The sequence below is a fragment of the Oncorhynchus gorbuscha genome, unplaced genomic scaffold, assembly GCF_021184085.1.
Source record: "Oncorhynchus gorbuscha isolate QuinsamMale2020 ecotype Even-year unplaced genomic scaffold, OgorEven_v1.0 Un_scaffold_2222, whole genome shotgun sequence".
Lineage (NCBI taxonomy): Eukaryota > Metazoa > Chordata > Actinopteri > Salmoniformes > Salmonidae > Oncorhynchus > Oncorhynchus gorbuscha.
The window spans coordinates 60799-87580 of record NW_025746791.1 but is presented as its reverse complement, the minus strand read 5'-3'; the positions used below and the strand labels follow the sequence as shown (position 1 = coordinate 87580).

General features: G+C 46.8%; 1 protein-coding gene and 2 long non-coding RNA genes across 6 annotated transcripts in view; all 3 read left to right on the top strand.

Annotated features, from left to right (window-relative positions):
• The first annotated feature begins 63 nt into the window (after positions 1-63).
• LOC124025292 lies at positions 64-10103 on the top strand. Of its 3 annotated transcripts, none has more exons than XR_006837173.1 (4): positions 64-110; positions 3543-3635; positions 4835-4934; positions 10026-10103. It is a non-coding gene; the product is annotated as an uncharacterized LOC124025292 (long non-coding RNA). The 3 variants fall into 3 exon arrangements; XR_006837174.1 differs by lacking the exon at positions 64-110 and adding an exon at positions 350-362; XR_006837175.1 differs by lacking the exon at positions 64-110 and adding an exon at positions 663-685.
• A 245-nt stretch (positions 10104-10348) lies between these two features.
• Positions 10349-16857, top strand: LOC124025291. Its single transcript, XR_006837172.1, has 4 exons — positions 10349-10404; positions 14356-14464; positions 15490-15592; positions 15788-16857. It is a non-coding gene; the product is annotated as an uncharacterized LOC124025291 (long non-coding RNA).
• A 1465-nt stretch (positions 16858-18322) lies between these two features.
• LOC124025294 (transmembrane protein 192-like) overlaps positions 18323-26782 on the top strand; it is a 44628-nt gene continuing 36168 nt past the window's right edge. For both annotated transcript variants that reach the window (XM_046338855.1, XM_046338856.1), the window contains exons 1-4: positions 18323-18494; positions 22671-22823; positions 24410-24668; positions 25317-25445. In XM_046338855.1, coding sequence (XP_046194811.1) covers positions 18465-18494; positions 22671-22823; positions 24410-24668; positions 25317-25445 — 571 coding nt within the window. In that variant the 5' untranslated portion in view covers positions 18323-18464. The remainder of the gene's footprint in view (positions 18495-22670; positions 22824-24409; positions 24669-25316; positions 25446-26782) is intronic.

The window sequence follows — 26782 nt, the reverse complement described above, 5'->3', positions numbered from 1 at the left end:
ATAACAGGAGAGGAGATAACAGGAGAGGAGATAACAGGAGAGATTAACTAGGAGAGTGATAACAGGAGAGGAGATAACAGGAGAGGAGATAACAGGAGAGATTCCTACAGGTGTGTGAGAGGAGACTACAGGAGAGGAGATAACAGGAGAGGAGACTACAGGAGAGGAGATAACAGGAGAGATTCCTACAGGTGTGTTAGAGGAGACTACAGGAGAGGTGATAACAGGAGAGGTGATAACAGGAGAGGAGATAACAGGAGAGGAAATAACAGGAGAGGAGACCACAGGAGAGGAGTTAACAGGAGAGGAGTTAACGGGAGAGGAGATAACGGGAGGGGAGATAACAGGAGAGATTCCTACAGGTGTGTGAGAGGAGACTACAGGAGAGGAGATAACAGGAGAGGAGATAACAGGAGAGATTCCTACAGGTGTGTGAGAGGAGACTACGGGAGAGGAGACTACAGGAGAGGAGATAACAGGAGAGGAGATAACAGGAGAGATTCCTACAGGTGTGTGAGAGGAGACTACAGGAGAGGTGATAACAGGAGAGGTGATAACAGGAGAGGAGATAACAGGAGAGGAGACCACAGGAGAGGAGTTAACAGGAGAGGAGATAACGGGAGAGGAGATAACGGGAAAGGAGATAACGGGAGAGGAGATAACGGGAGAGGAGATAACAGTTGAGGTGATAACATGAGAGGGACAGGGACAGTGGAGGAGGATAGTTACAGCCAGGTATGGGACAGGGACAGGGACAGTGGAGGAGGATAGTTACAGCCAGGTATGGGACAGGGACAGTGGAGGAGGATAGTTACAGCCAGGAATGGGACAGGGTCAGGGACAGTGGAGGAGGATAGTTACAGCCAGGTATGGGACAGGGACAGGGACAGTGAAGGAGGATAGTTACAGCCAGGTATGGGACAGGGACAGTGGAGGAGGATAGTTACAGCCAGGTATGGGACAGGGACAGGGACAGTGGAGGAGGATAGTTACAGCCAGGTATGGGACAGGGACAGGGACAGTGGAGGAGGAGAGTTACAGCCAGGTATGGGACAGGGTCAGGGACAGTGGAGGAGGATAGTTACAGCCAGGTATGGGACAGGGACAGGGACAGGGAGGGTGGAGGAGGATAGTTAGTCAGGTATGGGACAGGGACAGTGGAGGAGGATAGTTACAGCCAGGTATGGGACAGGGACAGGGACAGTGGAGGAGGATAGTTACAGCCAGGTATGGGACAGGGACAGTGGAGGAGGATAGTTACAGCCAGGTATGGGACAGGGACAGGGACAGTGGAGGAGGATAGTTACAGCCAGGTATGGGACAGGGACAGGGACAGTGGAGGAGGAGAGTTACAGCCAGGTATGGGACAGGGACAGGGACAGGGAGGGTGGAGGAGGATAGTTAGTCAGGTATGGGACAGGGACAGTGGAGGAGGATAGTTACAGTCAGGAATGGGACAGGGACAGGGACAGTGGAGGAGGATAGTTACAGCCAGGTATGGGACAGGGACAGTGGAGGAGGATAGTTACAGCCAGGAATGGGACAGGGACAGTGGAGGAGGATAGTTACAGCCAGGTATGGGACAGGGACAGTGGAGGAGGATAGTTACAGCCAGGTATGGGACAGGGACAGGGACAGTGGAGGAGGATAGTTACAGTCAGGTATGGGACAGGGACAGTGGAGGAGGATAGTTACAGCCAGGTATGGGACAGGGACAGTGGAGGAGGATAGTTACAGCCAGGAATGGGACAGGGACAGGGACAGTGGAGGAGGATAGTTACAGCCAGGTATGGGACAGGGACAGGGACAGTGGAGGAGGATAGTTACAGTCAGGTATGGGACAGGGACAGTGGAGGAGGATAGTTACAGCCAGGTATGGGACAGGGAGAGGGACAGTGGAGGAGGATAGTTACAGTCAGGTATGGGACAGGGACAGTGGAGGAGGATAGTTACAGTCAGGTATGGGACAGGGACAGGGACAGTGGAGGAGGATAGTTACAGCCAGGTATGGGACAGGGACAGGGACAGTGGAGGAGGATAGTTACAGCCAGGTATGGGACAGGGACAGTGGAGGAGGATAGTTACAGCCAGGTATGGGATAGGGACAGGGACAGTGGAGGAGGATAGTTACAGTCAGGTATGGGACAGGGACAGTGGAGGAGGATAGTTACAGCCAGGTATGGGACAGGGACAGTGGAGGAGGATAGTTACAGCCAGGTATGGGACAGGGACAGTGGAGGAGGATAGTTACAGCCAGGTATGGGACAGGGACAGTGGAGGAGGATAGTTACAGTCAGGTATGGGACAGGGACAGGGACAGTGGAGGAGGATAGTTACAGCCAGGTATGGGACAGGGACAGGGACAGTGGAGGAGGATAGTTACAGCCAGGTATGGGACAGGGACAGGGACAGTGGAGGAGGATAGTTACAGCCAGGTATGGGACAGGGACAGGGACAGTGGAGGAGGAGAGTTACAGCCAGGTATGGGACAGGGACAGGGACAGGGAGGGTGGAGGAGGATAGTTAGTCAGGTATGGGACAGGGACAGTGGAGGAGGATAGTTACAGTCAGGAATGGGACAGGGACAGGGACAGTGGAGGAGGATAGTTACAGCCAGGTATGGGACAGGGACAGTGGAGGAGGATAGTTACAGCCAGGAATGGGACAGGGACAGTGGAGGAGGATAGTTACAGCCAGGTATGGGACAGGGACAGTGGAGGAGGATAGTTACAGCCAGGTATGGGACAGGGACAGGGACAGTGGAGGAGGATAGTTACAGTCAGGTATGGGACAGGGACAGTGGAGGAGGATAGTTACAGCCAGGTATGGGACAGGGACAGTGGAGGAGGATAGTTACAGCCAGGAATGGGACAGGGACAGGGACAGTGGAGGAGGATAGTTACAGCCAGGTATGGGACAGGGACAGGGACAGTGGAGGAGGATAGTTACAGTCAGGTATGGGACAGGGACAGTGGAGGAGGATAGTTACAGCCAGGTATGGGACAGGGAGAGGGACAGTGGAGGAGGATAGTTACAGTCAGGTATGGGACAGGGACAGGGACAGTGGAGGAGGATAGTTACAGTCAGGTATGGGACAGGGACAGTGGAGGAGGATAGTTACAGCCAGGTATGGGACAGGGACAGTGGAGGAGGATAGTTACAGTCAGGTATGGGACAGGGACAGGGACAGTGGAGGAGGATAGTTACAGCCAGGTATGGGACAGGGACAGGGACAGTGGAGGAGGATAGTTAGAGTCAGGTATGGGACAGGGAGGGTGGAGGAGGATAGTTACAGCCAGGTATGGGACAGGGACAGTGGAGGAGGATAGTTACAGTCAGGTATGGGACAGGGACAGGGACAGTGGAGGAGGATAGTTACAGTCAGGTATGGGACAGGGAGGGTGGAGGAGGATAGAGGTGGAGGAAGCTTCACTGTTATCATCACCCTGATGTCGTTTTCACATTAATGTGTGTGATTTGTGACGTGTGTGTTTGTGTGTGTGTGACGTGCTTGCGTGTGTGTATGTGGTGTGTGTCTGCAGGAGCAGTACCTCAGGGAGCAGGAGAAACTGAAAGGGGAGTGGGAGAGAGCGCAGAGAGAGGTGGACGAGGAAGAACGAAGACACAAGGAAGAGGTAGCAAACACATTAGCCTTTAGCATTAGCCCTGACACACACATTAGCCTTTAGCACACACACATTAGCCTTTAGCACTGACACACACATTAGCCTTTAGCAATAGCACTGACACACACATTAGCCTTTAGCATTAGCCCTGACACACATTAGCCTTTAGCATTAGCCCTGACACACACATTAGCCTTTAGCAATAGCACTGACACACACATTAGCCTTTAGCAATAGCCTGACACACATATTAGCCTTTAGCATTAGCCCTGACACACACATTAGCCTTTAGCATTAGCCCTGACACACACATTAGCCTTTAGCAATAGCACTGACACACACATTAGCCTTTAGCATTAGCCCTGACACACACATTAGCCTTTAGCAATAGCACTGACACACACATTAGCCTTTAGCATTAGCCCTGACACACACATTAGCCTTTAGCATTAGCCCTGACACACACATTAGCCTTTAGCAATAGCACTGACACACACATTAGCCTTTAGCATTAGCCCTGACACACACATTAGCCTTTAGCATTAGCCCTGACACCACATTAGCCTTTAGCAATAGCACTGACACACATTAGCCTTTAGCATTAGCCCTGACACACACATTAGCCTTTAGCATTAGCCCTGACACACACATTAGCCTTTAGCATTAGCCCTGACACACATTAGCCTTTAGCATTAGCCCTGACACACACATTAGCATTTAGCATTAGCCCTGACACACACATTAACCTTTAGTATTAGTCCTGACACACACATTAGCCTTTAGCAATAGCCCTGACACACACATTAGCCTTTAGCATTAGCCCTGACAAACACATTAGCCTTTAGCATTATCCCTGACCTTAGCCTTTAGCAATAGCACTGACACACACATTAGCCTTTAGCATTAGCCCTGACACACACATTAGCCTTTAGCATTAGCCCTGACACACACATTAGCCTTTAGCCCTGACACACACATTAGCCTTTAGCATTAGCCCTGACACACACATTAGCATTTAGCATTAGCCCTGACACACATTAACCTTTAGTATTAGTCCTGACACACACATTAGCCTTTAGCAATAGCCCTGACACACACATTAGCCTTTAGCATTAGCCCTGACAAACACATTAGCCTTTAGCATTAGCCCTGTAATGAGTCCTCTATTATCAGTAATTATCATCATGTGCATCTTCTCCTGTTTCCAGGAGAAGAAGATCCTGGAGGAGACGGCAACGGCCCTTTCTCATCCAACTCCCACAGAGCTCGTTGTTCAGACAGAAGTGATCGTTCCGGCACAACAGATCTGTAAGACAGAAGCAATCTCTCATCAGAACGGCCAGGATCAGCCTGCATTATCCCAGATACAATTTATATAGGGTTAGCACCAGTGTTGGGGAGTAGTGAACTACGTGTAGTTCAACTAGTTGTTTAATGACATTTTACAGTCGCTTGGTGTTAGTTCACTGTTTTACCATGTAGCGGTATAGCTAACTACTGGAACTACACTACTGTTTTACCATGTAGCGGTGTAGCTAACTACTGGAACTACACTACTGTTTTACCATGTAGCGGTGTAGCTAACTACTGGAACTACACTACTGTTTTACCATGTAGCGGTGTAGCTAACTACTGGAACTACACTACTGTTATACCATGTAGCGGTGTAGCTAACTACTGGAACTACACTACTGTTTTACCATGTAGCGGTGTAGCTAACTACTGGAACTACACTACTGTTTTACCATGTAGCGGTGTAGCTAACTACTGGAACTACACTACTGTTTTACCATGTAGCGGTGTAGCTAACTACTGGAACTACACTACTGTTTTACCATGTAGCAGTGTAGCTAACTACTGGAACTACACTACTGTTTTACCATGTAGCGGTGTAGCTAACTACTGGAACTACACTACTGTTTTACCATGTAGCGGTGTAGCTAACTACTGGAACTACACTACTGTTAGCCATGTAGCGGTGTAGCTAACTACTGGAACTACACTACTGTTATACCATGTAGCGGTGTAGCTAACTACTGGAACTACACACTACTGTTTTACCATGTAGCGGTGTAGCTAACTACTGGAACTACACTACTCTTTTACCATGTAGCGGTATAGCTAACTACTGGAACTACACTACTGTTTTACCATGTAGCGGTGTAGCTAACTACTGGAACTACACTACTGTTTTACCATGTAGCGGTGTAGCTAACTACTGGAACTACACTACTGTTTTACCATGTAGCAGGTGTAGCTAACTACTGGAACTACACTACTGTTTTACCATGTAGCAGTGTAGCTAACTACTGGAACTACACTACTGTTTTACCATGTAGCAGTGTAGCTAACTACTGGAACTACACTACTGTTTTACCATGTAGCAGTGTAGCTAACTACTGGAACTACACTACTGTTTTACCATGTAGCAGTGTAGCTAACTACTGGAACTACACTACTGTTTTACCATGTAGCGGTGTAGCTAACTACTGGAACTACACTACTGTTTTACCATGTAGCGGTGTAGCTAACTACTGGAACTACACTACTGTTTTACCATGTAGCGGTGTAGCTAACTACTGGAACTACACTACTGTTTTACCATGTAGCGGTGTAGCTAACTACTGGAACTACACTACTGGAACTACACTAGTAGCGGTGTAGCTAACTACTGGAACTACACTACTGTTTTACCATGTAGCGGTGTAGCTAACTACCGGAACTACACTACTGGAACTACACTAGTAGCGGCGTAGCTAACTACTGGAACTACACTACTGTTTTACCATGTAGTGGTGTAGCTAACTACTGGAACTACACTACTGTTTTACCATGTAGCGGTGTAGCTAACTACTGGAACTACACTACTGTTTTACCATGTAGCGGTGTAGCTAACTACTGGAACTACACTACTGTTTTACCATGTAGCAGTGTAGCTAACTACTGGAACTACACTACTGTTTTACCATGTAGCAGTGTAGCTAACTACTGGAACTACACTACTGTTATACCATGTAGCGGTGTAGCTAACTACTGGAACTACACTAGTAGCGGTGTAGCTAACTACTGGAACTACACTACTGTTATACCATGTAGCGGTATAGCTAACTACTGGAACTACACACTACTGTTTTACCATGTAGCGGTGTAGCTAACTACTGGAACTACACTACTGTTTTACCATGTAGCGGTGTAGCTAACTACTGGAACTACACTACTGTTTTACCATGTAGCGGTGTAGCTAACTACTGGAACTACACTACTGTTTTACCATGTAGCGGTGTAGCTAACTACTGGAACTACACTACTGTTTTACCATGTAGCAGTGTAGCTAACTACTGGAACTACACTACTGTTTTACCATGTAGCAGTGTAGCTAACTACTGGAACTACACTACTGTTTTACCATGTAGCAGTGTAGCTAACTACTGGAACTACACTACTGTTTTACCATGTAGCGGTGTAGCTAACTACTGGAACTACACTACTGTTTTACCATGTAGCGGTGTAGCTAACTACTGGAACTACACTACTGTTTTACCATGTAGCGGTGTAGCTAACTACTGGAACTACACTACTGTTTTACCATGTAGCGGTGTAGCTAACTACTGGAACTACACTACTGTTATACCATGTAGCGGTGTAGCTAACTACCGGAACTACACTACTGTTTTACCATGTAGCGGTGTAGCTAACTACTGGAACTACACTACTGGAACTACACTAGTAGCGGTGTAGCTAACTACTGGAACTACACTACTGTTTTACCATGTAGCGGTGTAGCTAACTACCGGAACTACACTACTGGAACTACACTAGTAGCGGCGTAGCTAACTACTGGAACTACACTACTGTTTCACCATGTAGCGGTGTAGCTAACTACCGGAACTACACTACTGGAACTACACTAGTAGCGGCGTAGCTAACTACTGGAACTACACTACTGTTTTACCATGTAGTGGTGTAGCTAACTACTGGAACTACACTACTGTTATACCATGTAGCGGTATAGCTAACTACTGGAACTACACTACTGTTTTACCATGTAGCGGTGTAGCTAACTACTGGAACTACACTACTGTTTTACCATGTAGCGGTGTAGCTAACTACTGGAACTACACTACTGTTATACCATGTAGCGGTGTAGCTAACTACTGGAACTACACTACTGTTATACCATGTAGTGGTGTAGCTAACTACTGGAACTACACTACTGTTATACCATGTAGCGGTGTAGCTAACTACTGGAACTACACTACTGTTATACCATGTAGCGGTGTAGCTAACTACTGGAACTACACTACTGGAACTACACTAGTAGCGGTGTAGCTAACTACTGGAACTACACTACTGTTTCACCATGTAGCGGTGTAGCTAACTACCGGAACTACACTACTGGAACTACACTAGTAGCGGCGTAGCTAACTACTGGAACTACACTACTGTTTTACCATGTAGTGGTGTAGCTAACTACTGGAACTACACTACTGTTATACCATGTAGCGGTGTAGCTAACTACTGGAACTACACTACTGTTTTACCATGTAGCGGTGTAGCTAACTACTGGAACTACACTACTGTTTTACCATGTAGCGGTGTAGCTAACTACTGGAACTACACTACTGTTATACCATGTAGCGGTGTAGCTAACTACTGGAACTACACTACTGTTATACCATGTAGCGGTGTAGCTAACTACTGGAACTACACACTACTGTTTTACCATGTAGCGGTGTAGCTAACTACTGGAACTACACACTACTGTTTTACCATGTAGCGGTGTAGCTAACTACCGGAACTACACTACTGGAACTACACTAGTAGCGGTATAGCTAACTACTGGAACTACACACTACTGTTATACCATGTAGCGGTGTAGCTAACTACTGGAACTACACTACTGTTTTACCATGTAGCGGTATAGCTAACTACTGGAACTACACTACTGTTATACCATGTAGCGGTGTAGCTAACTACTGGAACTACACTACTGTTATACCATGTAGCGGTGTAGCTAACTACTGGAACTACACTAGTAGCGGTGTAGCTAACTACTGGAACTACACTACTGTTATACCATGTAGCGGTGTAGCTAACTACTGGAACTACACTACTGTTATACCATGTAGCGGTGTAGCTAACTACTGGAACTACACACTACTGTTTTACCATGTAGCGGTGTAGCTAACTACTGGAACTACACACTACTGTTTTACCATGTAGCGGTGTAGCTAACTACCGGAACTACACTACTGGAACTACACTAGTAGCGGTATAGCTAACTACTGGAACTACACACTACTGTTATACCATGTAGCGGTGTAGCTAACTACTGGAACTACACTACTGTTTTACCATGTAGCGGTATAGCTAACTACTGGAACTACACTACTGTTATACCATGTAGCGGTGTAGCTAACTACTGGAACTACACTACTGTTATACCATGGAACTACACTAGTAGCGGTGTAGCTAACTACTGGAACTACACTACTGTTATACCATGTAGCGGTATAGCTAACTACTGGAACTACACACTACTGTTTTACCATGTAGCGGTGTAGCTAACTACTGGAACTACACTACTGTTTTACCATGTAGCGGTGTAGCTAACTACTGGAACTACACTACTGTTTTACCATGTAGCGGTGTAGCTAACTACTGGAACTACACTACTGTTTTACCATGTAGAGATGTAGCTAACTACTGGAACTACACTACTGTTTTACCATGTAGCGGTGTAGCTAACTACTGGAACTACACTACTGTTTTACCATGTAGCGGTGTAGCTAACTACTGGAACTACACTACTGTTTTACCATGTATCGGTGTAGCTAACTACTGGAACTACACTACTGTTTTACCATGTAGCGGTGTAGTAGACAGGAATGTCCTTTCTTTTCCTCATCAGACCTGATTCTCACTTGCTGTGTTTAATAGCATAATTACACATTCTGTTATCATCTGACGACAGAGGGTCTGGTCTTCCAGTTTGAAGTCTGACATTTTATATTTAGATATTATATCTTTTAGTTTGGAAGTAGTGAGCTATTTTTCTCAGTAACTTTAGTTCAGTAAACTATGTTTTTTCTTAAGCTTTAGTGTAGCTGTTACCAGTGATCAGTAATTGGTAGCTTGGTGAACTATATTTTCAGTATCTTCCCAAAACTGGTTAGCACATACACATACACACACACACACACACACACACACACACACACACACACACACACACACACACACACACACACACACACACACACACACACACACACACACACACACACACACACACACACACACACACACACACACAGAGGTGCCCATACACACACACAGGAAGGAAGGAAAGTCGGGGTTAGTACTATAACCATGGTAACTAGTGTTGTGTTGTGACAGATGCATCATGGGACTGTGAGTCATCCAGGGGTCAGGAGACGTCTCTGGACCGCAACCAGCCCTGCGCCGTCAAGAGGTGTGTGATACATAGCTCTGCTGTAGTCAGTGTGTGTGTGCGTGTGTGTGTGTGTGTGTGTGTGTGTGTGTGTGTGTGTGTGTGTGTGTGTGTGTGTGTGTGTGTGTGTGTGTGTGTGTGTGTGTGTGTGTGTGTGTGTGTGTGTGTGTGTGTGTGTGTGTGTGTGTGTGTGTGTGTGTGTGATACGTAGCTCTGCTGTAATCAGTGTGTGTGTGTGTGTGTTGGCCACCAGGTCAGGATCGTATGAGGCCCACATCCACCTTCATCATCCCCATCATCACCTCAACCGCCCTCCCCCAGCAGGTACACACTCATGAGGGGGGACATGGGGACTAAATGAACCTAGTTACTGATCCGTCTCACCGCGTAACTGAGTGCTTAAACAAACCGTCTGGAATTAACATGGACTGTCAATGGACAACATTTATTCTTAGGCCGTTCATACGCGCGTTGACACGTTCACACGCCTTGTTGAATGAGCAACATCCTCTTTCTCCGCGAGCATTTAACGTGATGGATAAAAGCCTGTAGCCTGTAGACTGTAGCCTGTAGACTGTAGCCTGTAGACTGTAGCCTGTAGACTGTAGACTGTAGCCTGTAGACTGTAGCCTATAGACTGTAGCCTATAGACTGTAGCCTGTATACTGTAGCCTGTAGACTGTAGCCTGTAGCCTGTAACCTGTAGACTGTAGACTGTAGCCTGTAGCCTGTAGCCTGTAGACTGTAGCCTGTAGACTGTAGCCTATAGACTGTAGCCTGTATACTGTAGACTGTAGACTGTAGACTGTAGCCTGTAGACTGTAGACTGTAGACTGTAGACTGTAGCCTATAGACTGTAGCCTGTAGACTGTAGACTGTAGACTGTAGCCTGTAGACTGTAGCCTGTAGCCTGTAACCTGTAGACTGTAGCCTGTAGCCTGTAGCCTGTAGCCTGTAGACTGTAGCCTGTAGACTGTAGCCTATAGACTGTAGCCTGTATACTGTAGACTGTAGACTGTAGCCTGTAGACTGTAGACTGTAGCCTGTAGACTGTAGACTGTAGCCTGTAGCCTGTAGACTGTAGACTGTAGCCTGTAGACTGTAGCCTGTAGACTGTAGACTGTACCCTGTAGGCTGTAGCCTGTAGCCTATAGACTGTAGCCAATAGACTGTAGCCTGTAGACTGTAGACTGTACCCTGTAGACTGTAGCCTGTAGACTGTAGCCTGTAGCCTGTAGACTGTAGACTGTAGCCTGTAGACTGTACCCTGTAGACTGTAGACTGTACCCTGTAGACTGTAGCCTGTAGCCTATAGACTGTAGCCTATAGACTGTAGCCTGTAGACTGTAGACTGTACCCTGTAGACTGTACCCTGTAGACTGTAGCCTGTAGCCTGTAGCCTATAGACTGTAGCCTGTAACCTGTAACCTGTAGACTGTAGCCTGTAGCCTGTAGACTGTAGACTGTATCCTGTAGCCTGTAGCCTGTAGACTGTATACTGTAGACTGTAGACTGTAGACTGTAGCCTGTAGACTGGAGACTGTAGACTGTAGCCTATAGACTGTAGACTGTAGCCTGTAGCCTGTAGCCTGTAGCCTGTAGACTGTAGCCTGTAGCCTGTAACCTGTAGACTGTAGCCTGTAGACTGTAGCCTGTAGACTGTGTTCCTGTCATTAAAAAGGACCTTGTTTTAGCTCTGTTAGCCTGTATGTTATGGTATAGGTTATGTTGACTAGTAGACTGTAGCCTGTATGTTATGGTATAGGTTATGTTGGCTAGTAGACTGTATCCTGTATGTTATGGTATAGGTTATGTTGACTAGTAGACTGTAGCCTGTATGTTATGGTATAGGTTATGTTGACTAGTAGACTGTAGCCTGTATGTTATGGTATAGGTTATGTTGACTAGTAGACTGTATGGTTATGGTATAGGTTATGTTGACTAGTAGACTGTAGCCTGTATGTTATGGTATAGGTTATGTTGACTAGTAGACTGTAGCCTGTATGTTATGGTATAGGTTATGTTGACTAGTAGACTGTAGCCTGTATGTTATGGTATAGGTTATGTTGACTAGTAGACTGTAGCCTGTATGTTATGGTATAGGTTATGTTGACTAGTAGACTGTAGCCTGTATGTTATGGTATAGGTTATGTTGACTAGTAGACTGTAGCCTGTATGTTATGGTATAGGTTATGTTGACTAGTAGACTGTAGCCTGTATGTTATGGTATAGGTTATGTTGACTAGTAGACTGTAGCCTGTATGTTATGGTATAGGTTATGTTGACTAGTAGACTGTAGCCTGTATGTTATGGTATAGGTTATGTTGACTAGTAGACTGTAGCCTGTATGTTATGGTATAGGTTATGTTGACTAGTAGACTGTAGCCTGTATGTTATGGTATAGGTTATGTTGACTAGTAGACTGTAGCCTGTATGTTATGGTATAGGTTATGTTGACTAGTAGACTGTAGCCTGTATGTTATGGTATAGGTTATGTTGACTAGTAGACTGTAGCCTGTATGTTATGGTATAGGTTATGTTGACTAGTAGACTGTAGCCTGTATGTTATGGTATAGGTTATGTTGACTAGTAGACTGTAGCCTGTATGTTATGGTATAGGTTAGGCTGTATGTTGACTAGTAGACTGTAGCCTGTATGTTATGGTATAGGTTATGTTGACTAGTAGACTGTAGCCTGTATGTTATGGTATAGGTTATGTTGACTAGTAGACTGTAGCCTGTATGTTATGGTATAGGTTATGTTGACTAGTAGACTGTAGCCTGTATGTTATGGTATAGGTTATGTTGACTAGTAGACTGTAGCCTGTATGTTATGGTATAGGTTATGTTGACTAGTAGACTGTAGCCTGTATGTTATGGTATAGGTTATGTTGACTAGTAGACTGTAGCCTGTATGTTATGGTATAGGTTATGTTGACTAGTAGACTGTAGCCTGTATGTTATGGTATAGGTTATGTTGACTAGTAGACTGTAGCCTGTATGTTATGGTATAGGTTATGTTGACTAGTAGACTGTAGCCTGTATGTTATGGTATAGGTTATGTTGACTAGTAGACTGTAGCCTGTATGTTATGGTATAGGTTATGTTGACTAGTAGACTGTATCCTGTATGTTATGGTATAGGTTATGTTGACTAGTAGACTGTAGCCTGTATGTTATGGTATAGGTTATGTTGACTAGTAGACTGTAGCCTGTATGTTATGGTATAGGTTATGTTGACTAGTAGACTGTAGCCTGTATGTTATGGTATAGGTTATGTTGACTAGTAGACTGTAGCCTGTATGTTATGGTATAGGTTATGTTGACTAGTAGACTGTAGCCTGTATGTTATGGTATAGGTTATGTTGACTAGTAGACTGTACCTACACCTGTTGGTTAAGGGCTGGTCAGTCAGCATTTCACTGTGAGGTCTACAACACCTGTTGGTTAAGGGCTGGTCAGTCAGCATTTCACTGTGAGGTCTACACCTGTTGGTTAAGGGCTGGTCAGTCAGCATTTCACTGTGAGGTCTACACCTGTTGGTTAAGGGCTGGTCAGTCAGCATTTCACTGTGAGGTCTACACCTGTTGGTTAAGGGCTGGGCAGGCAGCATTTCACTGTGAGGTCTACACCTGTTGGTTAAGGACTGGTCAGTCTGCATTTCACTGTGAGGTCTACACCTGTTGGTTAAGGACTGGTCAGTCTGCATTTCACTGTGAGGTCTACACCTGTTGGTTAAGGGCTGGTCAGTCAGCATTTCACTGTGAGGTCTACACCTGTTGGTTAAGGGCTGGTCAGTCTGCATTTCACTGTGAGGTCTACACCTGTTGGTTAAGGGCTGGGCAGGCAGCATTTCACTGTGAGGTCTACACCTGTTGGTTAAGGACTGGTCAGTCTGCATTTCACTGTGAGGTCTACACCAACAATGAGCCCGTCCGCCTATAGTATGTTATGGTATAGGTGGTATATATGTTTCACTGTGAGGTCTACAGAGCTTTTGTATTCGGCGCATTTGACCACCCAGTCATGTGATTTGATTTGCAGCAGTTAAATTGTATTTTGTTTTTGTTTTCGTGTGTGTGTGTGTGTGTGTGTGTGTGTGTGTGTGTGTGTGTGTGTGTGTGTGTGTGTGTGTGTGTGTGTGTGTGTGTGTGTGTGTGTGTGTGTGTGTGTGTGTGTGTGTGTGTGTGTGTGTGTGTGTGTGTGTGTGTGTGTGTGTGTGTGTGTGTGTGTGTGTGTGTGTGTGTGTGTGTGTGTGTGTGTGTGTGTGTGTATAGGTGTGTGAGTGGTAAGCGTCAGTGCTCAGGTTGTAATCAGGCGCTGGGGAAAGGAACAGCTATGAACATCGACACGCTGGGCCTGTACTTCCACCTAACCTGCTTTAAGGTACACACACACACACACACACACACACACACACACACACACACACTCACATTACTCTCTCTCACACTCTTTCACACACACTCTTTCTCAACTCTCACTCACCTCACACACACACACTCACACACACATATACAATGCTCTCACTTACTCTCTCTCTTCTCACCTCTCTCTCTCTCTCACCTCTCTCTCTCTCTCTCTCACCTCTCTCTCTCTCACCTCTCTCTCTCTCTCTCTCTCTCTCTCACCTCTCTCTCTCACCTCTCTCTCTCACCTCTCTCTCTCACCTCTCTCTCTCCTCTTTCTCTCACCTCTCTCTCTCTCACCTCTCTCTCTCACCTCTCTCACCTCTCTCTCTCTCTCTCTCTCTCTCTCTCTCTCTCTCTCTCTCTCTCTCTTTCTCTCACTCTCTCTCTCTCACCTCTCTCTCTCACCTCTCTTTCTCTCACCTCTCTCTCTCACCTCTCTTTCTCTCACCTCTCTCCCTCACCTCTCTTTCTCTCACCTCTCTCTCTCACCTCTCTTTCTCACCTCTCTTTCTCACCTCTCTTTCTCTCACCTCTCTCTCTCTCACCTCTCTTTCTCTCTCTCACCTCTCTCTCTCTCTCTCTCTCTCACCTCTCTCTCTCTCTCACCTCTCCCTCTCTCTCTCTCTTTCTCATCTCTCTTTCTCTCACCTCTCTCTCTCTCTCTCTCACCTCTCCTCTCTCTCTCTCCTCTCTTTTTTTCTCACCTCTCTTTCTCTCACCTCTCATCTCTCTCTCTCTCTCTCTCACCTCTCTCTCTCTCACCTCTCTCTCTCTCACCTCTCTTTCTCTCTCTCACCTCTCTCTCTCTCTCTCTCACCTCTCTTTCTCACCTCTCTCTCTCTCTCTCACCTCTCCCTCTCTCTCTCTCTCTCTCTCTCTCTCACCTCTCTCTCTCTCATCTCTCTTTCTCTCACCTCTCTTTCTCTCTCTCACCTCTCTCTCACCTCTCTCTCTCTCTCTCTCTCTCACCTCTCTCTCACCTCTCTGTGTGTTTGTTAGTGTGGAGTGTGTAAGGTACAGCTAGGTGACACCAGTTCAGGAACAGACGTTAGGATCCGTAACGGGCTGCTGAGCTGTCACGACTGCTATGCCACATCACACGGTGAGACACACACACACACACACACACACACACACACACACACACACACACACACACACACACACACACACACACACACACACACACACACACACACACACACACACACACGACTATTATAACTGCACCACTAATGTACAGTTGTTATAACTGGTCATCAAACCTTATGTCATCTCTGTCACTTCCTGGTTGCAGCAGTTGGCCAGCCGACTACGCTGTGATTGGCTACAGCCTGCATCTGGAACCCTTCACAACATTCTGGAACGCTGTGGAATTCTCTTAACTGGACAAACAAACTTCTCCCAGATGATGTCATGGAGACTGAACTGTCTGATGCTAACTGATGCTAATGGAGGCTAACTGCTAAGTGCTAGCGTTGTAGCTGATCAACCAGTTTTTCCCAGACTGACTTGAGTACAGAGACCTGAAGCACAACCACTGATCTACGACAGCACACTCAGACACATGCTACATGCTAACACCAGCAGCAGTCGGAATGTAGTAGCTTACCTACCTTACTGTCAAATTAGCTGAATGATAAATGCTAACGGATGCTAACTGCTAAATGCTACCGTTCACTCACCATCATAATGCCTTAATAACTCTGCTTTGTTTTGTGTTTTAAGTATTTAGCATGAACGAAGACCGTGTTAGTTGTTGTTGTTGTTAACGGTAGTTAGGCTGTGTTACCTAGCGACAGCCCTGACTACCACATATCATTGTTATGGTTACCGTATGCCTCTCCTCCATGTTGTTGTGTAATGATAAAAGCATGGTCTTTATTCTAATGTTCACCTGATCATCATGTACATCATTATGCTGCGTTCAGTACTCTGAGAGCAATAAGGATGCATGATCGCTTTAGTTGTTATTGGATGTTATTATGACCATTTAATACCAAGGATATTCTGACACTGTGTTTTAGAGCTTTGCATCGTACTCTGCCTTAAGACGAGAGTGAGAGGGATAGCACAAGTGTAGTGTTTACGTGTGTGTGTTTGTGTGTGTGTTTGTGTGAGTTGTTTTAGTTCAACTTGAAGCACAGTCCTATACCTGCGAATATTACTACACATTGACCCGCCCTCTCCCTCTTTCTCTCACCTGATTGCACCTTTACTCCTAAGAACAACCAATGAATGAGACACAGTTATCTGCTGCTTCCTGTTTATGCCCAGCCTCTTGTCCTGTGGCATTTTTAGGCCTATTTCTTACACCAATCAAATGCTTTGGATAGATGTGTAGAGGAGAGGAGAAGGGAGGAGGGGAGGGGAGGGGAGGAGAGAGGAGAGGAGGGGAAGAGAGATTGGAGAGGAGAGGAGGAGGGGAGGAGAGAGGAGAGAGGATGAGAAGAGAGGAGGGGAAGAGAGATGAGAGAGGAGAGAGGGGAGAAGAGAGGAGAGAGGGGAAGAGAGATTAGAGAGGAGAAGAGAGGAGAGGGGAAGAGAGGGGAGGAGAGAGGAGAGGAGGGGAAGAGAGATTGGAGAGGAGACTAGGAGGGGAGGGGAGGGGAGGGGAGGGGAGAGGAGAGAGGATGAGAAGAGAGATGAGAGAGGAGGAGAAAGGGGAGAAGAGAGGAGAGAGGGGAAGAGAGATTAGAGAGGAGAAGAGAGGAGAGGAGGGGAAGAGAGATTGGAGAGGAGAGGAGGAGGGGAGGGGAGGGGAGAGGAGAGAGGAGGAGAAGAGAGATTGGAGAGGAGAGGAGGAGGGGAGGGGAGAGGAAGCTACTTTAGACTGTTCTGTCTGCTGACATTTCTAAAGGACAAACTGAATTGATCCACAGCTTCACAGCTTTTATAGCAGTGTGTGTTTATCAATAAAATGACAATATTTTCAATGCGTTGTCTGATATCTCTTGGTCATCTGTGAGTATAGCCACGGGAAGTAGTTTGGGGGTGCTGAGGGTTTTTTTTCTGGTGGGGGACACAGATTTGTTTCCTCCCTACAAACAGCTGTATCGCTGCACTGGGGATGCTGCAGCACCTCCAGCTCCATGCTTCCCGCAGCTCTGTCTGTGAGCTCTGTTTTATTCTTGAGTCTATTGTATCATCTAGGGCCAAAAGTAGTTCACTATGTAGGGAATAGGGTGCCATTTGAGACAAACTCCTAGCTTCAACAGGTCTCCTAACAATACTGCTGTTCTGCACTCATCAATCATAACGCTGAAGATAGCCCATGGTTAATATCCATAGACTATACACAACCAAGGTTCTGATAAATTATGTGTGGGGTATTGGCACAACCTGGTGGCCATCCACAGTATTACAGCCTCCGCCTGTTGGACACAAGCCAAGGCAGTCGGGAAAAGTCGCCCTCCTGTGGATGGTAATGGTAGAGACAGAGTCAAATGGTAACACAATAAGCTTTGGCAGCGGCACCACAGGGTTAGTGATACACATCTTTGGTGTTACTGCTCATCAAACCTAAAAATACAGACACTGAGTTTACAATAATGTGTCTTAAAGACAGCGAGGTCTCTTTTACCTTTTATCATTTAAAACAACACGGTCCTCGTCGAGAGATACATGAATCCTCTCACTGTAACTACAGACAGGAGGTTATATTGTATTTCACGGTACAATATCAAACAAACAATGTTAAAAACCTTTTTTGTGTGGTCTTGGAAATGATTGAATGGAAGAGTATTATTTGTAATCGGGGGTGAAACGCAACAGAGAAAACTACAAGGTGGAACCGTATATGGAGCAGTGGGCTGCCCGACCGGACCAATAACAGAGAAACACCGCTGTCACATGGGAAGCAGAGTATGAGGCTATCCGCTAAAACAGACGCTTTTTAAATGAACATTTCTGTGTGTATCTAGCTTTAATAAAGCTTTCTCTTGAAGAGTTAACCTGTGCGACTTCAACACACCATGGAATCGGAAGGGATGTCGCACCGTGCAGTAAGTCACCGTCCCGTTCCGTGTTGTGGTCCAGACACTAACTGATAACAGTCGGTAGCCAATCGGTGAGCTTATTAGTTATTCTCCCATTAGGAATAGACCGGAAGAAGGCGATAGATAGTTATTTATCTACCGTTACCTCTGTTACTATCTGAGATGAAACAAAGCCACCGAGTATTCAGCTAATAGGACATTTGAAAACGTTACACAGCTCATATGCTGTCTTCTCTCTACAGGGTGAGACTGAGACGGGATGTTAGTTGTTGTCCTTGTTGTTTCTCTCGGGTTGTGTATTGGCACCGTGTCGCCCGCTGGGGGGCGCTGTTGGGTTAGATAGAAGTCTAGTTAAAAGCTTGAAGTCTAGTTAACCCGACAAAGGACAAAGAACCCAATTGTCATACTTGAGTAAAAGTAAATATACTTTAAACCCACTGATAAACTCAAGAGTCACAACCTTTCAGAAACTCCTTTATTCGTACATTTTACACATACTCAGAATTTGACTTGGCGATGTGGTGTGATATGGTGCTGCCTGCCATAGACAACATACAGAGACAGAATGTACACTTTATATACATTATACAAAATAGATCAAGTGGACATAGTGAGGATATACAGCAAGCGGTACCGGAGCCCCAAGTCTAGGTCCAAGAGGCTTCTAAACGGATTCTACCCCCCCAAGGCAACAGTTTCTACCCCCCCAAGCCATAAGACTCCTGAACATCTAATCAAATGGCCACTATTTACACCCCCCCCCCCTCTATCATACCACTGTCACTCTCTGTTATTTCTGCATAGTCACTATTTACACCCCCCCTGTGAGGTGTGAGGTCTACTACACCTGTTGTATTCAGCATTTCACTGTGAGGTCTACTACACCTGTTGTATTCAGCATTTCACTGTAAGGTCTACTACACCTGTTGTATTCAGCATTTCACTGTGAGGTCTACTACACCTGTTGTATTCAGCATTTCACTGTGAGGTCTACTACACCTGTTGTCTTCAGCATTTCACTGTGAGGTCTACTACACCTGTTGTATTCAGCATTTCACTGTGAGGTCTACTACACCTGTTGTATTCAGCATTTCACTGTAAGGTCTACTACACCTGTTGTATTCAGCATTTCACTGTGAGGTCTACTACACCTGTTGTATTCAGCATTTCACTGTCAGGTCTACTACACCTGTTGTATTCAGCATTTCACTGTAAGGTCTACTACACCTGTTGTATTCAGCATTTCACTGTGAGGTCTACTACACCTGTTGTATTCAGCATTTCACTGTGAGGTCTACTACACCTGTTGTATTCAGCATTTCACTGTGAGGTCTACTACACCTGTTGTATTCAGCATTTCACTGTGAGGTCTACTACACCTGTTGTATTCAGCATTTCACTGTGAGGTCTACTACACCTGTTGTATTCAGCATTTCACTGTAAGGTCTACTACACCTGTTGTATTCAGCATTTCACTGTGAGGTCTACTACACCTGTTGTATTCAGCATTTCACTGTAAGGTCTACTACACCTGTTGTATTCAGCATTTCACTGTGAGGTCTACTACACCTGTTGTATTCAGCATTTCACTGTGAGGTCTACTACACCTGTTGTATTCAGCATTTCACTGTAAGGTCTACTACACCTGTTGTATTCAGCATTTCACTGTAAGGTCTACTACACCTGTTGTATTCAGCATTTCACTGTAAGGTCTACTACACCTGTTGTATTCAGCATTTCACTGTAAGGTCTACTACACCTGTTGTATTCAGCATTTCACTGTGAGGTCTACTACACCTGTTGTATTCAGCATTTCACTGTGAGGTCTACTACACCTGTTGTATTCAGCATTTCACTGTGAGGTCTACTACACCTGTTGTATTCAGCATTTCACTGTGAGGTCTACTACACCTGTTGTATTCAGCATTTCACTGTGAGGTCTACTACACCTGTTGTATTCAGCATTTCACTGTGAGGTCTACTACACCTGTTGTATTCAGCATTTTACTGTGAGGTCTACTACACCTGTTGTATTCAGCATTTCACTGTGAGGTCTACTACACCTGTTGTATTCAGCATTTCACTGTGAGGTCTACTACACCTGTTGTATTCAGCATTTCACTGTCAGGTCTACTACACCTGTTGTATTCAGCATTTCACTGTGAGGTCTACTACACCTGTTGTATTCAGCATTTCACTGTGAGGTCTACTACACCTGTTGTATTCAGCATTTCACTGTGAGGTCTACTACACCTGTTGTATTCAGCATTTCACTGTGAGGTCTACTACACCTGTTGTATTCAGCATTTCACTGTAAGGTCTACTACACCTGTTGTATTCAGCATTTCACTGTAAGGTCTACTACACCTGTTGTATTCAGCATTTCACTGTAAGGTCTACTACACCTGTTGTATTCAGCATTTCACTGTGAGGTCTACTACACCTGTTGTATTCAGCATTTCACTGTGAGGTCTACTACACCTGTTGTATTCAGCATTTCACTGTGAGGTCTACTACACCTGTTGTATTCAGCATTTCACTGTGAGGTCTACTACACCTGTTGTATTCAGCATTTCACTGTAAGGTCTACTACACCTGTTGTATTCAGCATTTCACTGTGAGGTCTACTACACCTGTTGTATTCAGCATTTCACTGTAAGGTCTATTACACCTGTTGTATTCAGCATTTCACTGTAGGTCTACTACACCTGTTGTATTCAGCATTTCACTGTGAGGTCTACTACACCTGTTGTATTCAGCATTTCACTGTAAGGTCTACTACACCTGTTGTATTCAGCATTTCACTGTAGGTCTACTACACCTGTTGTATTCAGCATTTCACTGTGAGGTCTACTACACCTGTTGTATTCAGCATTTCACTGTAAGGTCTACTACACCTGTTGTATTCAGCATTTCACTGTGAGGTCTACTACACCTGTTGTATTCAGCATTTCACTGTGAGGTCTACTACACCTGTTGTATTCAGCATTTCACTGTGAGGTCTACTACACCTGTTGTATTCAGCATTTCACTGTAAGGTCTACTACACCTGTTGTATTCAGCATTTCACTGTAAGGTCTACTACACCTGTTGTATTCAGCATTTCACTGTGAGGTCTACTACACCTGTTGTATTCAGCATTTCACTGTGAGGTCTACTACACCTGTTGTATTCAGCATTTCACTGTGAGGTCTACTACACCTGTTGTATTCAGCATTTCACTGTGAGGTCTACTACACCTGTTGTATTCAGCATTTCACTGTGAGGTCTACTACACCTGTTGTATTCAGCATTTCACTGTGAGGTCTACTACACCTGTTGTATTCAGCATTTCACTGTGAGGTCTACTACACCTGTTGTATTCAGCATTTCACTGTAAGTATTCAGCATCTACTACACCTGTTGTACTCAGCATTTCACTGTGAGGTCTACTACACCTGTTGTATTCAGCATTTCACTGTGAGGTCTACTACACCTGTTGTATTCAGCATTTCACTGTGAGGTCTACTACACCTGTTGTATTCAGCATTTCACTGTGAGGTCTACTACACCTGTTGTATTCAGCATTTCACTGTGAGGTCTACTACACCTGTTGTATTCAGCATTTCACTGTGAGGTCTACTACACCTGTTGTATTCAGCATTTCACTGTGAGGTCTACTACACCTGTTGTATTCAGCATTTCACTGTAAGGTCTACTACACCTGCTGTATTCAGCATATCACTGTAAGGTCTACTACACCTGTTGTATTCAGCATTTCACTGTGAGGTCTACTACACCTGTTGTATTCAGCATTTCACTGTAAGGTCTACTACACCTGTTGTATTCAGCATTTCACTGTGAGGTCTACTACACCTGTTGTATTCAGCATTTCACTGTGAGGTCTACTACACCTGTTGTATTCAGCATTTCACTGTGAGGTCTACTACACCTGTTGTATTCAGCATTTAAAGTGTAAATATATATTTTGTGTAAATCCAAGAGTCCATTCTTGAGTTTAACCATGATAAAGTGCAATGCAACGCTGATGTGTGTGTGTGTGTGTGTGTGTGTGTGTGTGTGTGTGTGTGTGTGTGTGTGTGTGTGTGTGTGTGTGTGTGTGTGTGTGTGTGTGTGTGTGTGTGTGTGTGTGTGTGTGTGTGTGTGTGTGTGTGTGTGTGTGTGTGTGTGTGTGTGTTGCAGGTCAGTTCATCAGTAGATGTGTCTCAGAGTGTTGAGGAGGACCCTTTAGTGGACGGACCGCTGATCTCCCATGATGCCCTGCAGTCTGCTATCAGGAGAGAATTCACGACTCTCCCCACACACTGTCCTGCTGTCCTGCTGTTGCTGCTGCAGGTATGTAGTAGTGTAGTGTACACACACACACACACACACACACACCCCTGTTGTAGTGTACAGACACACACACCCCTGTTGTAGTGTACAGACACACATCCCTGTTGTAGTGTACAGACACACACACCCCTGTTGTAGTGTACAGACACACATCCCTGTTGTAGTGTACAGACACACATCCCTGTTGTAGTGTAAAGACACACACATCCCTGTTGTAGTGTACAGACACACATTCCTGTTGTAGTGTACAGACACACACACATCCCTGTTGTAGTGTAAAGACACACACATCCCTGTTGTAGTGTAAAGACACACACACATCCCTGTTGTAGTGTAAAGACACACACACATCCCTGTTGTAGTGTAAAGACACACACACACCCCTGTTGTAGTGTACAGACACACACACATCCCTGTTGTAGTGTAAAGACACACACATCCCTGTTGTAGTGTAAAGACACACATCCCTGTTGTAGTGTAAAGACACACACACATCCCTGTTGTAGTGTACAGACACACACACATCCCTGTTGTAGTGTAAAGACACACACACATCCCTGTTGTAGTGTACAGACACACACACATCCCTGTTGTAGTGTAAAGACACACACACATCCCTGTTGTAGTGTAAAGACACACACACATCCCTGTTGTAGTGTAAAGACACACACACACCCCTGTTGTAGTGTACAGACACACACACATCCCTGTTGTAGTGTACAGACACACACACATCCCTGTTGTAGTGTACAGACACACACACATCCCTGTTGTAGTGTACAGACACACACACACCCCTGTTGTAGTGTACAGACACACACACATCCCTGTTGTAGTGTACAGACACACACACATCCCTGTTGTAGTGTAAAGACACACATCCCTGTTGTAGTGTACAGACACACACACATCCCTGTTGTAGTGTACAGACACACACACATCCCTGTTGTAGTGTACAGACACACACAGGTGTTCTCTCTGTGTCCCCAGGTGGTGTCTCTGTCTGACAGGTGTTCTCTCTGTGTCCCCCAGGTGGTGTCTCTGTCTCTGTCTGACAGGTGTTCTCTCTGTGTCCCCAGGTGGTGTCTCTGACTGACAGGTGTTCTCTCTGTGTCCCCAGGTGGTGTCTCTGTCTCTGTCTGACAGGTGTTCTCTCTGTGTCCCCAGGTGGTGTCTCTGTCTGACAGGTGTTCTCTCTGTGTCCCCAGGTGGTGTGTGTGTCTCTGTCTGACAGGTGTTCTCTCTGTGTCCCCAGGTGGTGTCTCTGACTGACAGGTGTTCTCTCTGTGTCCCCAGGTGTGTCTCTGTCTGACAGGTGTTCTCTCTGTGTCCCCAGGTGTGTCTCTGTCTGACAGGTGTTCTCTCTGTGTCCCCAGGTGGTGTCTCTGTCTGACAGGTGTTCTCTCTGTGTCCCCAGGTGGTGTGTGTGTCTCTGTCTGACAGGTGTTCTCTCTGTGTCCCCAGGTGGTGTCTCTGTCTGACAGGTGTTCTCTCTGTGTCCCCAGGTGTGTCTCTGTCTGACAGGTGTTCTCTCTGTGTCCCCAGGTGGTGTCTCTGTCTGACAGGTGTTCTCTCTGTGTCCCCAGGTGGTGTATGTGTCTCTGAGTGTGTGTGTTGCCATAGTGTGTGTGTTGGAGGTTGGCCGGGAGGAGTGTGTCCGTGTGTTGGGTAATGTTCGGGGGCAGAGTGTGGTGGTGATTGGGAAGGTGTTTGTGTGGCTGTGTGTGTTGTTGTTTGGTGTGTGTGTTCAGCATCACCACAGCCGAGTGAGGAGCAGAGGATACCTGCGTTTCTACAGAGACAACCGCACCCTGAAACACCTGCCCTTCCTCATCCACTCTGCAGGTACACCTGCATCTCAGTGCAATAGGCATCACTACAGTCCTCGGTTCGAATCCAGGCTGTATCACATCCGACCGTGGTAAGGAGTCCCATAGGGCGGAGCACAATTGGCCCATCGTCGTCCGGGTTTGGCCGGGGGGAAGGCCGTCGTTGGCCGGGGGAAGGACGTCGTTGTCTGGGTTTGGCCGGGGGGAGGCCGTCGTCGTCCGGGTTTGGCCGGGGGAAGGCCGTCGTTGGCCGGGGGGAAGGCCGTCGTCGTCCGGGTTTGGCCGGTTGGGGGAAGGCCGTCGTCGTCCGGGTTTGGCCGGGGGGGCGTCGTTGTCCGGGGGGAAGGCCGTCGTTGTCTGGGTTTGGCCGGGGAAGGCCGTCGTTGTCTGGGTTTGGCCGGGGGGGGGGCCGTCGTTGCCCGGGGGGGAAGGCCGTCGTTGTCTGGGTTTGGCCGGGGGGAGGCCGTCGTTGTCTGGGTTTGGCCGGGGGAGGCCGTCGTTGCCCGGGGGAAGGCCGGGGAAGAATCAGTTCTTAAATGACTAGTTAAATAATTTGTGTGTGTAAATGACTAGTTAAATAATTTGTGTGTGTGTGTGTGTGTGTGTGTGTGTGTGTGTGTGTGTGTGTGTGTGTGTGTGTGTGTGTGTGTGTGTGTGTGTGTAGGGAACACGGCGGTGTTGGTGGTCATGTCAGCTGGTCTGCCAGAGGTGGATCATCTTCCTGTTTATCTGCTGCTAGGGATTCTGGGACTGGAGCTCCTGGTCTCTCTGCCTTGTCTGATCATCTACACAGGTACCCACCTCCCCTCCCCCAGCCTGTCTATTGAGTGATCTACATCACAGGTACCCTCTCCCCTCCCCCCCCAGCCTGTCTATAGAGTGATCTACATCACAGGTACCCCTCTCCCCTCCCCCAGCCTGTCTATAGAGTGATCTACATCACAGGTACCCCCTCCCCCAGCCTGTCTATAGAGTGATCTACATCACAGGTACCCCTCTCCCCTCCCCCAGCCTGTCTATAGAGTGATCTACATCACAGTGGTCCTGTCCCCTAGCCAGTCTGGTAGAGCATCTACATTGTAATAGGGTAGTGGGTTCGATCCCCGGGATCAGGCTGGGGGAGAATGTATGCACACATGACTGTAAGTCACTTTGGATAGACAGGCTGGGGGAAATGGCATATATTAGATTATTATTATATTATAGGTACCCCTCTCCCCTCCCCCAGCCTGTCTATAGAGTGATCTACATCACAGGTACCCCTCTCCCCTGTCTATAGAGTGATCTACATCACAGGTACCCCTCTCCCCTCCCTCTCCCCTCCCCTCCCCCAGCCTGTCTATAGAGTGATCTACATCACAGGTACCCCTCTCCCCCTCCCCCCCCCAGCCTGTCTATTGAGTGATCTACATCACAGGTACCCCCTCCCCCCTCCCCCAGCCTGTCTATTGAGTGATCTACATCACAGGTACCCCTCTCCCCCTCCCCCAGCCTGTCTATTGAGTGATCTACATCACAGGTACCCCTCTCCCCTCCCCTCCCCCAGCCTGTCTATTGAGTGATCTACATCACAGGTACCCCCTCCCCTCCCCCAGCCTGTCTATAGAGTGATCTACATCACAGGTACCCCTCTCCCCTCCCCTCCCCCAGCCTGTCTATAGAGTGATCTACATCACAGGTACCCCCTCCCCCCCCCCTCCCTCCCCAGCCTGTCTATTGAGTGATCTACATCACAGGTACCCCCTCCCCTCTCCTCCCCCAGCCTGTCTATAGAGTGATCTACATCACAGGTACCCCTCCCCCCCCTCCCCCCCCCTCCCTCCCCCAGCCTGTCTATAGAGTGATCTACATCACAGGTACCCCTCTCCCCCCCTCCCCCCCCCTCCCCCAGCCTGTCTAAGAGTGATCTACATCACAGGTACCCCCTCCCCTCCCCCAGCCTGTCTATAGAGTGATCTACATCACAGGTACCCCCTCCCCTCCCCCAGCCTGTCTATAGAGTGATCTACATCACAGGTACCCCCTCCCCCTCCCCCCAGCCTGTCTATAGAGTGATCTACATCACAGGTACCCCTCTCCCCTCCCCCAGCCTGTCTATTGAGTGATCTACATCACAGGTACCCCTCTCCC